Genomic DNA, 12,666 nt, shown 5'->3' with positions numbered 1-12,666 from the left:
CTCCCCTCCCCTCCCCTCCCCTCCTCTCCTCCTCTCCTCTCCTCTCCTCTCCCCTCCCCTTCCCTCTCCTCTCCTCCCCCCCACTCCAGGCAATCTGTTCACGTTACACAGGCAGTCTATTGAACTATTCTGTCCACTGCTTGCATGATAAACTTAAAAAATTCATGTGACAAAATTATATGATAGAATCTCGATTGTCCTGTTGACAATCTTTATTGTCACAGGGCCTCACTGTGTAGCTTGAACTGGCCTCCACTCACTGTGTAGCCCAGGCTGGCTTTGAACTCGTAGTCTTCCTGTCTCTACCTTCTCAGTGCTGGGATTATAGGTTTTCCACCATGGCTAGGGACTTTTTTAAAAACAAAAAGGGTTTTCTTCTTTCAGGGGATCAGAACATACTATTCCCTGCGGTTTTCTGTATTAAAGAAACTGATTGATTGAGTTTTATATGAGTTTCCTATTTATAAACACTTCTGCTGATTCTGAATGCCCCTTGTGATCTGAACAGGAACGAGTCCAAAAGACGTTTCCTCACCCTATTGATAAATGGGCAATTGCTGATGCCCAGTCTGCCATCGAGAAACGTAAACGAAGAAATCCTCTTTTACTACCTGTGGACAAAATCCATCCTTCCTTGAAGGTAATAAAAGATTAGATACTGGGGGAATTCTTTATAATGAATAATATTTAAACTATATGTATATAAAACACATATATAATATATATTAACAATCTGTTTGTATATGTATTATGTACATTATAATATGTGTATAAAATAAAAACAGGAAGTAGGGGTGTATATAAGTGATATGCTTTGTGTGAGTGATACCCTGGGTTGAATCTCTAGCTTGCTGTCCACCCACCCCCAAAGAGAAGAATGAAATAAAAATAAATGTACCCTAATGAAATCCATGGCTCATATTCTCCCCTCCACACACACAGTTAATAGTAATAATACATTGTGGCATTTTGTGGTATCTTTCAGTGACCACTACACTACTACCTCCTGTTAATTCCAGAGTAGTAGACCTTGATTCTCAAAGTGTTGTAATAGCAAAGGGCTCTGAGTGTTTTTAAATTATCCTGTATACTGGAAAAGGACACTAGAGAATAATCTGTAGACTATGATTGGTGTGTGTAGATTTGAAGACCTTTTAGTAGAAGCTTCAATAACCCCTCATTCTAGTTTGTTTTCTCTTGCTGTGATAAACACCACAACCAAAAATAACTTGAGGAGAAAAGAATTTATTTCAGCTTATGCTTTATGGTCCATCACTGAGGGAAGCCAAGGCAGAAGCTTCAAACAGAAGCTATGGCAGAATGCTGCTTACTGGCCTGTTCTCCACAGCTTCCTCAACTTGGGTTTTTTTTTTTGTTTTGTTTTTTTGTTTTTTTGTTTTTTTGTTTTACTATAACCCAGGACCATCTTGCCCAGGAGTAGCACTACCCACATAGGGCCAGGCCCTTCTTTGTCACTCATTAATCAAGAAAAGCTTAAATTCAGGGCCTTGCCCTTCACCAACAAGCCACATAGCTCTGAAGTAGGAGTGTTAAGTGTTTAACTGATACTTGGCAGGGCTTTTGTTTTGGAATTGAATTATTTTTTTTTTACAGGAAGTTTTGGGGTACAAAGTGGACTACCATGTGTCCCTCTACATTGTGGCTGTATTGGAGTATATCTCAGCTGATATTTTGAAATTGGCTGGTAATTATGTTTTTAATATCCGGCATTATGAAATATCTCAGCAAGACATTAAAGTATCAATGTGTGCAGATAAGGTAAGTGTTAAAGAGAATTAAACCTTAGATTGAATACTAATAACTATATGACATTTGCTTTACTCTTGTTAAATTAATTTTAATGGAGTTTCTTTTTTAAGTTTATGAAGACATATTAAATTCACACATTTAAGCTAATACATCAAATATAAGCTGATAATAGGAATACTTCTTTCTGCAGTATACATAGTCTCTTTCATAGTAGGAGGGGTCAGAACCAGCGCTCTGCACATGCCTAACGGATGCTTTGCTGCCGAGCTGTGCCTTCTATATCTGTACCTTTATTCATTTCATTTTTTTGGGATGCTTTTTTAAGAACAGAGATTGTTTTTACATTGATTTGTCTCTCCCTGTGAGTATGTGTATGTGCACGCACATGTGCATACCTGTGGAGATTGGTGGGCAACTTTCAGGTATCCTGTCTCTCCTTGTACCATGGGGCTCGGGGATTGAACTCAGGTTTTCGGGTTCATGCCTTTACCCGCTCAGTCATCTCAGTAGCCCTGCTTGTTTTGGAGATGGGATTTCACTGAGTAGCCTGGGCTGGCCTTGAACTCACTCTATAGCTCAGACCAGCCTTAAATTCATAATCCTCCTGATTATACTCTGAAGTGCTGGGGTTATCAGCATGTGTAACCACATTGGGGTTCGATTTTGTTGTTGTTGATGGTATTAGGTTTTTGTTTTTTGTCTTAAAACCATAGTCTCAGAAAAATATAGAGCTCAATAAAAACCAATAAAAAGAAAAACCATCGTCTTACTGTGTAACTCCAGCTGGCCTAAAACTTGCTTTGTAGACCAGGCTGACCTTGAGTACCTAGATGTTTCCTTGCCTTTGTCTCCCAAGTCTTGGGATTTAAAGGGTTGTGCCTTCATGCCAGGTAATACATTAATACATTTTATAGTTCCTGATACTGGAAAATAGAAAATACTAGCTTTGCAAAGCATGGTATTTCCAGAGTTCAGCATCTGTGGCAGGGAGTGAGTTCTCTTCTTCCATCAAGAATCTTTACATACAGGGAGGGACAAAATCCACCCTAACCAGTTGAAGAAAAATAGTTTTAGATAATGTTTATTTTATTCAATAGTTTTTCTTTCATTGCTTTATAATAACAGAATTTTGCTATGTAACTCAGGCTAGCCTTGAACTTGCCTAGAATGATGTCAAACAAGAGATCCTCCTGCCCCTTGTGTGCTGGAATTCTAGGCATGAGCCACCACACACTCCTGAGATCTGAATTTTTAAAAAGAGAATACACAGAGTTGTTTCTAGTAATTGTGAAGAACATGGTTTGGTATCTCAGAGCAGATACTGAGAAGAAACAACCCATGAGAAGTTACTGCCCTCTGGTCATTCCTTTCTGGATCACAGATCCTTTCTTGTTCATAGGTACCGCTTGAGGGAAAATTCAGTCTCCCATCTCCTCCTTTTCCTCCCCTTTCTCTTTTTTCTTTCCTTATATTTCTCACCTCTAATTCAGCATTGCTTGAAGGACCTGTTCTGAGCACAGAATGTAGAGCACTAATAAGATAGCAATCCTGTATTAAAAGGAACATGTGTTAGTGTGAAATGAAAATATTATAAGCAAATAACTGAATACAATGTGATTTAAATATTATACCAGTAAATCAGTGTGTGGTGGAGAAAGAATCAACTGTCAGAGTCTAGGAGGACTTAACAGACGATCGCTGAAGCTGGCGCCTCTGGCCTAGTGCGTGCCAGTGGTCGTCAGCCTTGACTGACAGTAGAATTGCTAGGAAGTTTTAGCGAATATCGGTGTTTGCAGAGGTTTAACTGGCCTAAGTTAGACTTCCAAACCACATAATTTTTTGACAATACTACTTTCTTAAGCTGTAGTTGAGATCTGTTATTCTGTACTCTAATTTAAAAACTGATTTTTCACTTGCATTTCATTTTGTCATTTTTATTTTGATTTCTAAAATCATGATTAAATACTTTTTGTTTCTCTGAAAGTGACTTAAAGCAGATAGAAAAGCTAGGAGTACAGTGGCTGGGAGTACAGGGCTCCATTGCATTCCGAGTCATCTGAGAGTCAGCCACCCGCATAGGATGTTCTACCGACAAGAACATTTCCCCACAGTTCAGTAGTAAGACGGTCAGAACCAGCACCGGTACTGGCACACAACATACGCGCTGCCGTTCCCATGGTGTCCTTACAGCAAGAGGATTTAGTCCAGAGCTGTACGTTATTTTTGTAGTTGTCATTGCTCTTTTCTCTTGACCTTTTATGACCGTGACTCTGGAGAACTATGAATCAGTTGTCACTCACTGGTCCTTAGTTTAGAACTTTTCTGATGTGTTTTGGCTAGAATCCGGTTATATTCTTCAGTGGGAGCTCATCGAAGCACACCGTGTTCTCATTGATGCACAACAGTTTCAGCAAGGTTCATTAGTGATGCTGTTGTCTACCAATCTTCTCTTTCAGTCACTGTCTTTCTTTTTGTAATTAACAAATGTTTTGTGAAATATTTTGAGACTCTCTTATTCCTTATCACTTTGTTCGTTCATTTAGATGTGCATTTACAGGTTCTTACTTTACTCAGAGGGTCATAATTAGTTACAGATGTTCAAATTATCCAACATTTGATCAGGTCAGGTGGAAGCTCCAACTTGACTTTATTTCTGTCATTTTTTGGAACAATTTCTTTGTGTTTATTTTTAAGTATAAATTGACAAGTTGTGGGTTTATACTGTAAGAGTTACCCTGTGGCTGTGGTTTATAAGTACAGTGTGGAATAAACTTATATATTATCTATCAGCTCAAATATATATATATATATATATATATATATATATATATATATTTGTGATGAGAACTTTGAAATTTATTCTCTTAGCAACTTCAGAATCAACAGTAATTGTTATTTAATGTATTCTCCATGTCTGCATTAGATATAATCTTTTTCTTCTGCTAATTGAGATTTTCTACCTTTTGGCCCTCATCTCTCATTTCTCTCCCCAGGTTCTGAGCCAACATTCTATCTTTGCTTCTGTAAACATGATTATTTTAAATATGTAATTGTTGTCTTCCAGGAGTACTCTGTTTCAGCAGTAGGCAGTCTACTTGTTCAATATTGCTCTTTCCAAGCTCAGAATTAGTTGTTTCTCCAAACAACAGTAATAACAACAGCCAACACTTTAGGTCCTTTGTGGTAGAGAATGGTGTTTATAAACCCAAGATGTGGCTAGAGGAGCTCACTGCTGTTGGAGGCACGTCTTTCTCATGGCGCCACCGCCACCACCACCACCATCCCTGTTTCTCAGTCTGTGATCTAGTCGTTAAGATGTCACTCTAGCCTTCCCTTTTCATATTTGTCACTGAAGAATCCGGCTCTGTTTTTCTTAGTGTGTCTTCCCGTGTGTTATCAGTCCCTCCTCCCCCACTGCTCTACTCTCCAGCTACTCTAGACGGTCACGTTCTCCAACAACAGGCTGTTGCTGTCCCCACCCACCCGCCTTGCCCCTTCTTTTTTGCCTTAAGATTTATAAATTAATTGTACTTATGTGTACATGTGATTTTATGTGCACCAAGTGCATGTAGTGTCCACAGAGGCCAGGTGGCATTGGATCCTCTGGAACAGCTGGTTGTGAACTCCCTGATGTGAGTGCTGGGAACTCAACCCAGGTCCTCTACAAGAACAGGCACAGCCCACTCCCACCCCTTCTTAGAGCGCTCTGGGCTCAGCATCCTGACCTGAACCACCCAAAGCTTTTAGGGATTCCAGCTTGTAGGGATTCCTGGTGGAGGAGACCATTTACCAGGGTAGTCACGGGGATTAGAAGATTAAGAAAACAAAGACGCAAGTGAGAATAATAAAACAGAAAACATAGGATAGTATCTGGAGGGAGTTCCAGTGAATACTAAAATTGCCTGCATTTAATTTACATCTGCTTAAATACCCCAGCCCCAAAGGTAGGAATAAGATAAAAAACTGCATTAACATGATATAAGGAAATGAACAGACGAGTTGAAGGATTGCAGGCCAAGTTCTGTTAAACATTCTGTTGCCAAAACAAGACAAGTAGCTCTCACACCCTAGACTAAAACATTCTGTAGGCAAACTTCTCCCTGGGTTGAATTCATAGCTATCTCCCTATGGGGATAGGAACCTAGTTGGATCCTTTGACTTTTGTTTGAGGTAGAAACAGATCTACTTCTTTTTTTTTTTCTTTTTTCTTTTCTTTTTTTTTCAGATCTACTTCTTAATACCTGAAATACCAGATCTGGATATTAGCCATACCTGTTATTTGAACTGGTGAAAATAACCTTGAAAGAACAGAAGTTCGACCCAACTCTCTGACCTTTAGTCAAGGTGGAATGGACCCACACCTGTGGTTCCTGTCAGATTCCTACCTTATTGTCTTGTGGGTTCTCTCCTTTCAGTGGCTTTGCTGTGGGACAGTGATCTTGTACTCTGTAAAGATTTGTCACTCATATTAGTTTAATAAAAGGCTGATTGGCCAGTGTAAGTGGGGCAAACCAGACGGAGAATTCTGAGAAGAGGAAAGGCAAAGAGTCTGCACCGTCCAGACACAGAAGTAAGGTGAGAATGCCTTACTGAGAAAAAGAACCAAGCTATGTGATTAAACATAGATAAGAATTATGGGTTAATTTAAGTTGTTATAATAATAACCTTGAGCTAATAGGGCAAACAGTTCATAATTAATATAAGCTTCTGAGGGTTTCTTTGGGACTGAACGGCTGTGGGACCAGAAACTTCTGTCAACAGACCTTAGAAAGACTATGCAAGATACTGTGACTCTTAACCCCTGAGTCTTCCCTCCAGCTCCTGTACTGACTTTTAAAATTAAAGACAATTATCTAGAGTTGGTTCTTCCAACACTGACTAATGAAATGGCCATTTCATTCTTTTTATGCTCTTATAGTTTCTTTAAGTGTCCCTGTCACCCTGCTCCTTACTGGGTTTGCAGACATCTGAGCCACTGAGGACGTTTGTAAATGAGGTACTCTTCTGCTTTTGGTTTCTTCAACTCATACTGTAGATTTAAAAATTACAAGCTTAACTCAAATTTAACTGCAGAAAATTTCATAGTGGTTTTGAAGTTATCACCCATCAAGATATTTTAAAAACCTAATTCTGTCGTTCATTTTAGATACCTTTTGGTAGTACATATAAGTTTGAGAAACTTTGTTTTAGTTGAAATTGCTCAATAAAAGTATCTTAAAAGAGCAATATAAGGAATAAGTTTTAAACAAATTGAAAACCTTCTAGGTTAAAATGTCCCACTTTTCTTCTCCTGTTCACCTCTTGTCCAATTCAGCATCAACAAATATGTAAAGAGCTAGCCGCAGACCAGCCATAGTTGGTATATACCTGTAATCGTAACACTTAGCAGGCGTAGGCAGGAGGATTGCTGCAAGTGTGAGGACAGCCTGGTGTCGACAAAGCAGCAGCAATCTCCCACAGAAGCTGGATGATAACTATTGCAGTCTCTCCTGCAGAAGCTGGATGATAACTATTGCAGTCTCTCCCACAGAAGCTGGATGATAACTATTGCAGTCTCTCCTGCAGCTGCTCGTTTCTCCCTGAGCACACAGAAATAGCCTTACACAACGGGCATGGGCTGTGTTCCAGTAAAACTGCAGGAAAATAGACAGTGGGCAAGATTTGGCGTGTGTACTGTAGTTTGCTGATCCTTAATTCAGACTTCCTTTTCACAGTCTCCTGTTTGTCACAAGAGCCAGTCATGTGCTCAGCTCAAATGCAGATGACTGTGTTCGTGGTTCCAGTTACGAGTGAATTGATGAGCTGTGTGACATGGTGTGGTCTTCATACATCTAAACTTGTTTCCAGTGATTGCTGTCTCAGGAGCTCATATATCATGTTTAATAGCTATTTGAGAAACTAATTTCTAGAGATGTTTAGCTTTCTAGACAAAAAACACAAAAACATTTTTATATTTAAAAATAAAAGCAATATTTGACCATTACAAAGTGTGCTGACACATCACAGATTACTGAGAACAATCACATCACAGTGAAGAACTCAACTTCAATCATATCTGTGACTACTGAGCAAAGTAGTATTTAAACATATGCCAAAGGAGATTGCTGCTTAAGGTGGGGGAGAAGGAGGGCAGAGTGCTTCTCTGAAGTTTAATTTGTCAGGCCTAGTCTTGAGAGGAATAGGGTGTCTTATTCTTGTATGGTAATATCTCATCTGTTTCCAAACCTATCTCTGTCTACCTGTCTATCTATCATCAGTCGGTCTATCATTTATCTATGTATTTATCTACTATTTGTTTGTTTATTGGCACACACTAAGGAAGCTCTGTAGTGTTGGGTCACATCCCTGACCCTTTTCACTTTATTTTGATACAAGGTCTTACCGAAATTCCCAAATTACCTTCAAGTTTGCAGTCCCCTTCCTCAGCCTTCTGAGTAGCTGGGTTTGTACGATTGTTATCACACTGAGCTTGGCTCTGTTTGCTTATTCTTGGTTAGAACACAGCCCGCAGAATGTTTTGTTCCCTCAGTCATTTAGCACTTCAGAATCCTTTCCCACTCTAGCGTGTAACCATTCGTATATGGACAAGCCCTTTAAGCAGATGCTATTTTTGTGCATGGTTTTCCATCCTTAGACAGTTCTGTCTATAAAGAAAGCATGAACAGAAATTTCAGTATAAACTGGGTGATTCTGTGGAAAAGATAGGAGATTAGTGGTAGGCAGTGGGGAGTCAGAGACTCTGAAAAGCTGTGTGAGGTTTTCATTTGTACTGAGTGGTGAGAAGACGGGCGGGGTTTGTGGCCTTCTTAGACTGTGGGCCAATCATGACACGGAGACTTGTTAGATATGAGCGCTCAGCTGCAGATTATGCTTGTTTCTAGCTAGCGCCTATAACTTAATTTAACCTGTTTCTCATTATCTACATTTTGCCCCAGGGCTTTGCCTTTGTTTCATTCCGTATATCCTGTTTTCCTGCTTCTTCCATGTCTGTCTGTCTGGCAGCTGGCTGGCTGGCTGGTCGCTGGCTTGTCTTTTTCTCTCCTTTCCCCCGAGCCTAGATTCCTCCTCCTACTTGTTCTCTCTGCCTGCCAGCCCTGCCTATTTCTCCTCTGCCTAACTCTTGCCTGTTCAGCTTTTGATTAGACCAACCAGGTGCCTTAGGCAGGCAAAGCAACACATCTGTACATTGTTAAGCAAATGTAACACACCTGTACATAGTTAAAGTAATATTCTGTAACGTAAACAAATGCAACACATCTCTACATAGTTAAAGTAACACACTTTTACATAGTTAAAGTGATATTCTGATGCTGGGCGATGGTGGCGCACGCCTTTAATCCCAGCACTCGGGAGGCAGAGGCAGGCGGATCTCTGTGAGTTCGAGACCAGCCTGGTCTACAGAGCTAGTTCCAGGACAGGCTCCAAAGCTACAGAGAAACCCTGTCTCGAAAAACCAAAAAAAAAAAGTAATATTCTGTAACATAAACAAATGCAACACATCTCTACATAGTTAAAGTAATATTCCACAATAGGGATTGAGTATTAGAGAAAGGGAGTCTAGACAGGAATACAGGGCACTGACCAGAAAAAGAAGGGTTTCTGAGTTGAGAGGGTTTGAGGAGTGATACAGGATATGTTGGCATGGTGATAGATTGAGGGCAGTTATACATTTTACAAATCTAAAAATCTCACATAAAAATCTAGATTCCAAACTTTGTTCATAAAGAAAATACCTGGCATTGAGCAGTCTACTTTTATTTTAGGTGTATATATCTTGCAGTTTGCCCTGATTTTTTTTTACCATTTCTTATATATCACTATGCTACACATGCTTGACCCCTTTAGCATTTGAATTTAGGAGTTTTGGTATTGTACTATCTTCATCTTTTACTCACTTTTCGGTGATCAGGACACACAGAGAGAGGTGTGGAGTCCAGTTCCCACCTCTACCATGCTCACTTTATGGTGACCAGGATACAGAGGAAGATGTGGAGTCCAGTACTCACTTCTGCCACACTATACCAGTGATTTTATTCCCACAAGATGCCACCTCTCAAAGGTTCCATACTTCCGAAAAGTTTCATGGCTAGGGACCAAATCTGTAACAGATGGCCTTTGGGGGTCCATATTTGTTTTTGATGTGTATGAATGTTTAGCCGGCATGTATATAAGTGCATGTAGTGTCCACAAGGCCAGAACAGAGGCCAACACCCTTGGAACTGGTGTTAGACAGTAGCAAGCTGCTACATGGGTACTGGGAACCAAACTTGGGTACTCTACAAAAGCATCTTCATCACTGAGCCATCTCCTCCCAGGCAGAGGATATTGTTTGTTTGTTTTGTTTCATTTTAGTTTTTGAGACAGGGTTTCTCTATGTAATAGCCTTAGCTATCCTGGAATTCACTTTGTAGACCAGGCTGGCCTTGAATTCAGACACCCACCTGCCTCTGCCTCCCAAGTGCTGGCTTTAAAGGCATGCACTTTAAGTAGAGAATGATCAGCTGTTCTGAACTAGTGAAGCTGGACATGGATCTTCATGCTTTTAATCCCAGCATTTAGGAATTTGAGGTAAAACGATCTCAAGTTTGAGGGTAGCCTGGGCTAGGTATCAAGACTTTATCTCAGAAAAACAAACTAAAAAAGTATTAGAGCAAACAAGAATAAAGGCAAATCACTAGATCTGAGAGTAGGAAGGATCTAGTGAGCTTGCTAAATGAATGAATTAGAGGTAATGAGCACAGGCCATACTGGAAAGATTGCTTGTGGAGATGTGATGTAACTACACGTTCAAGGCCAGTCTTGTGAGTTCCAGGTCAACCTGAACTACCATGTAAGCCCTTGTCTAAAAACAAAAAGAAAATGCCAGGCATAGTGGTGCACACCTTTAGTCCCAGCTCTTAGAAGCAGAGGCAGGCAAATCTCTTTGAGTCTGAGGCCAGCCTGGTCTACATAGTAAGTTCCAGGACAGCCAGAGCTAGCTAGAAAGGTGGTATCTCAAAAAGCAAAGCCCCACAAAGCCAAACAAACAAACAAACAAACAAAAAGAACCTAAACCAAAGCAAGCAGCAATAACAGAGTGGAGGTAAATGGAGAGAACCACGTCTGAACAGCTTCGGAGTTAATTCAGTAAGAGCAGGGAGGCAGGGTTTTTTATTCACTGCTGTACTGGCAAGAGTTGGTGCTATTTCTGGTGACCAGTAGATGTTTTGCTGAATGAATGAATGATTACCTCTTAATATCATAATTGCCTCTCATCTGACAGGACTTTCTTTACAAAGGTATACCTTTCTTTTTCTTCCTCTGAACTCTTAAAAAATAAAATTACTTAGTGTTTATACGTGTGTGTTGTATGTGTGTTACTGGGGAATTCATGCAGAGGTCAGAGAACAGCTTGCAGGAGCCGCTCCTCGTCATCTACCGTGTAAGTTATAAGTTAGGGGATTAAACTCAGGTTGTCAGGCTCGGCAGTGGGCACCCTCCTGAGCCATCCTGCGAGCTCCTTTCCCATTATAAAACATAGATTATATTTAACTTATTTATTTAGATTTATTTATTTTTATAAGTGTGAGTATTTTACCTCCTTATATGTATGTATGTGCTTGGTGCCTGCAGAGGTCAAAAGAAAGCTTCAGATTCCCTGGAACTGGAATGCATCTTGATCATTTGCACCTCCAACTCCCCAAAGGAACCGACTCCTCCCTCCCATTTCTTCAGGCATCCCCAGTGTGTCTTCCTCTCCTACTCACATTTTTCCTAAACTCTTTTTTTAATTAATTTTATTTGTGTGTGTGTGTGTGCCTCCATCAGTCCATGTGCACCATCTATGTACAGGTACCCACAGACGCTCAAGGGCATCAGATCTCGAGCTGCTATTACAGGTGGCCTGAGCTGCTTGATGTTCTTGCTGGGAAACAGACTGAGACTTCTGCAGAAACAGTAAACATTTTTAACCACTGAGCCATTTTACAGCCTTTCCTGAACTTTTTTGTTTTGTTTTCAAGAAAAAGAGTTTCTGTGCATAACAGCCTTGGCTGTCCTGAAACTCACGCTGTAGACCAGACTGGCCTCAAACTCAGAAACCCACTTGCCTCTGCCTTCTGAGTACTGGGGTTAAGGTCATGCACCACCCACTTCAGCCTAGTTTCCTGAACTCCTTAACAGTTTTGAATATATAATTAACTAGGTCCAGCCGGGCGGTGGTGGCGCACGCCTTTAATCCCAGCACTTGGGAGGCAGAGGCAGGCGGATCTCTGTGAGTTCGAGACCAGCCTGGTCTACAAGAGCTAGTTCCAGGACAGGCTCCAAAACCACAGAGAAACCCTGTCTCGAAAAACCAAAAAAAAAAAAAAAAAAAAAAAAAAAAAAAATTAACTAGGTCCAAATTAAAAAACAGTATTAAAATATATAGTCATCTTATACCCATTGCTTTTGATTTATGAATAGTTCTTGCCTTTTGGCTGACACTTGTGCCACGGACCGTCCCTCTCGGAGACCACTATCCACGGGAGAACAGGGTGAAGGATAGGATAGCCAGGATACGATGCAAGGGAAATGACAGACAGACACACTGTGTAGTGAAAATCTGCTGCAATTTTACTTCTGCAAAGCTTCAGTTTTTGTACAAAACAGATCAAAGGACTTGGCAGGCTCACTGCATCACCCCACTCAGGGTTCCAGACATAAATCAAGGTTAAGCATAATCAAAATAGAGCTTCTTCTACGTGCTCCCCTCTACGTGCTCAAGATGTTGGCAAGGACTTTTAGTTTTGTTTTGTCTCTTAGAATTCTGTCCCACACCATTATTTACTTTCTACCATGGGAGACTAGTTCTCAGGGTCCTGTGTTTAGCTTTCCATCTATATAGTTTTTATTCTTTGCTCCATATCCCCTAATAGT

At 40.4% G+C, this 12,666-nt stretch overlaps 1 protein-coding gene across 2 annotated transcripts in view; it reads left to right on the top strand.

Moving 5' to 3' along the window:
- The window catches only part of Sos2 (SOS Ras/Rho guanine nucleotide exchange factor 2), an 88,176-nt gene that overhangs the window by 28,237 nt on the left and 47,273 nt on the right, over window positions 1-12,666 (top strand). For both annotated transcript variants that reach the window (XM_050153682.1, XM_050153681.1), the window contains exons 3-4: window positions 509-640; window positions 1,615-1,779. In XM_050153682.1, the coding sequence (XP_050009639.1) occupies window positions 509-640; window positions 1,615-1,779 (297 nt within the window). The remainder of the gene's footprint in view (window positions 1-508; window positions 641-1,614; window positions 1,780-12,666) is intronic.

The sequence above is a fragment of the Alexandromys fortis genome, unplaced genomic scaffold (assembly GCF_014885135.2).
Source record: "Alexandromys fortis isolate MF-2015 unplaced genomic scaffold, M_Fortis_MF-2015_v1.1 scaffold_82, whole genome shotgun sequence".
In the NCBI taxonomy this organism is placed as follows: Eukaryota; Metazoa; Chordata; class Mammalia; order Rodentia; family Cricetidae; genus Alexandromys; species Alexandromys fortis.
Note: the sequence above shows the minus strand (reverse complement) of the source record. Positions and strands in the feature narration are given on the sequence as shown.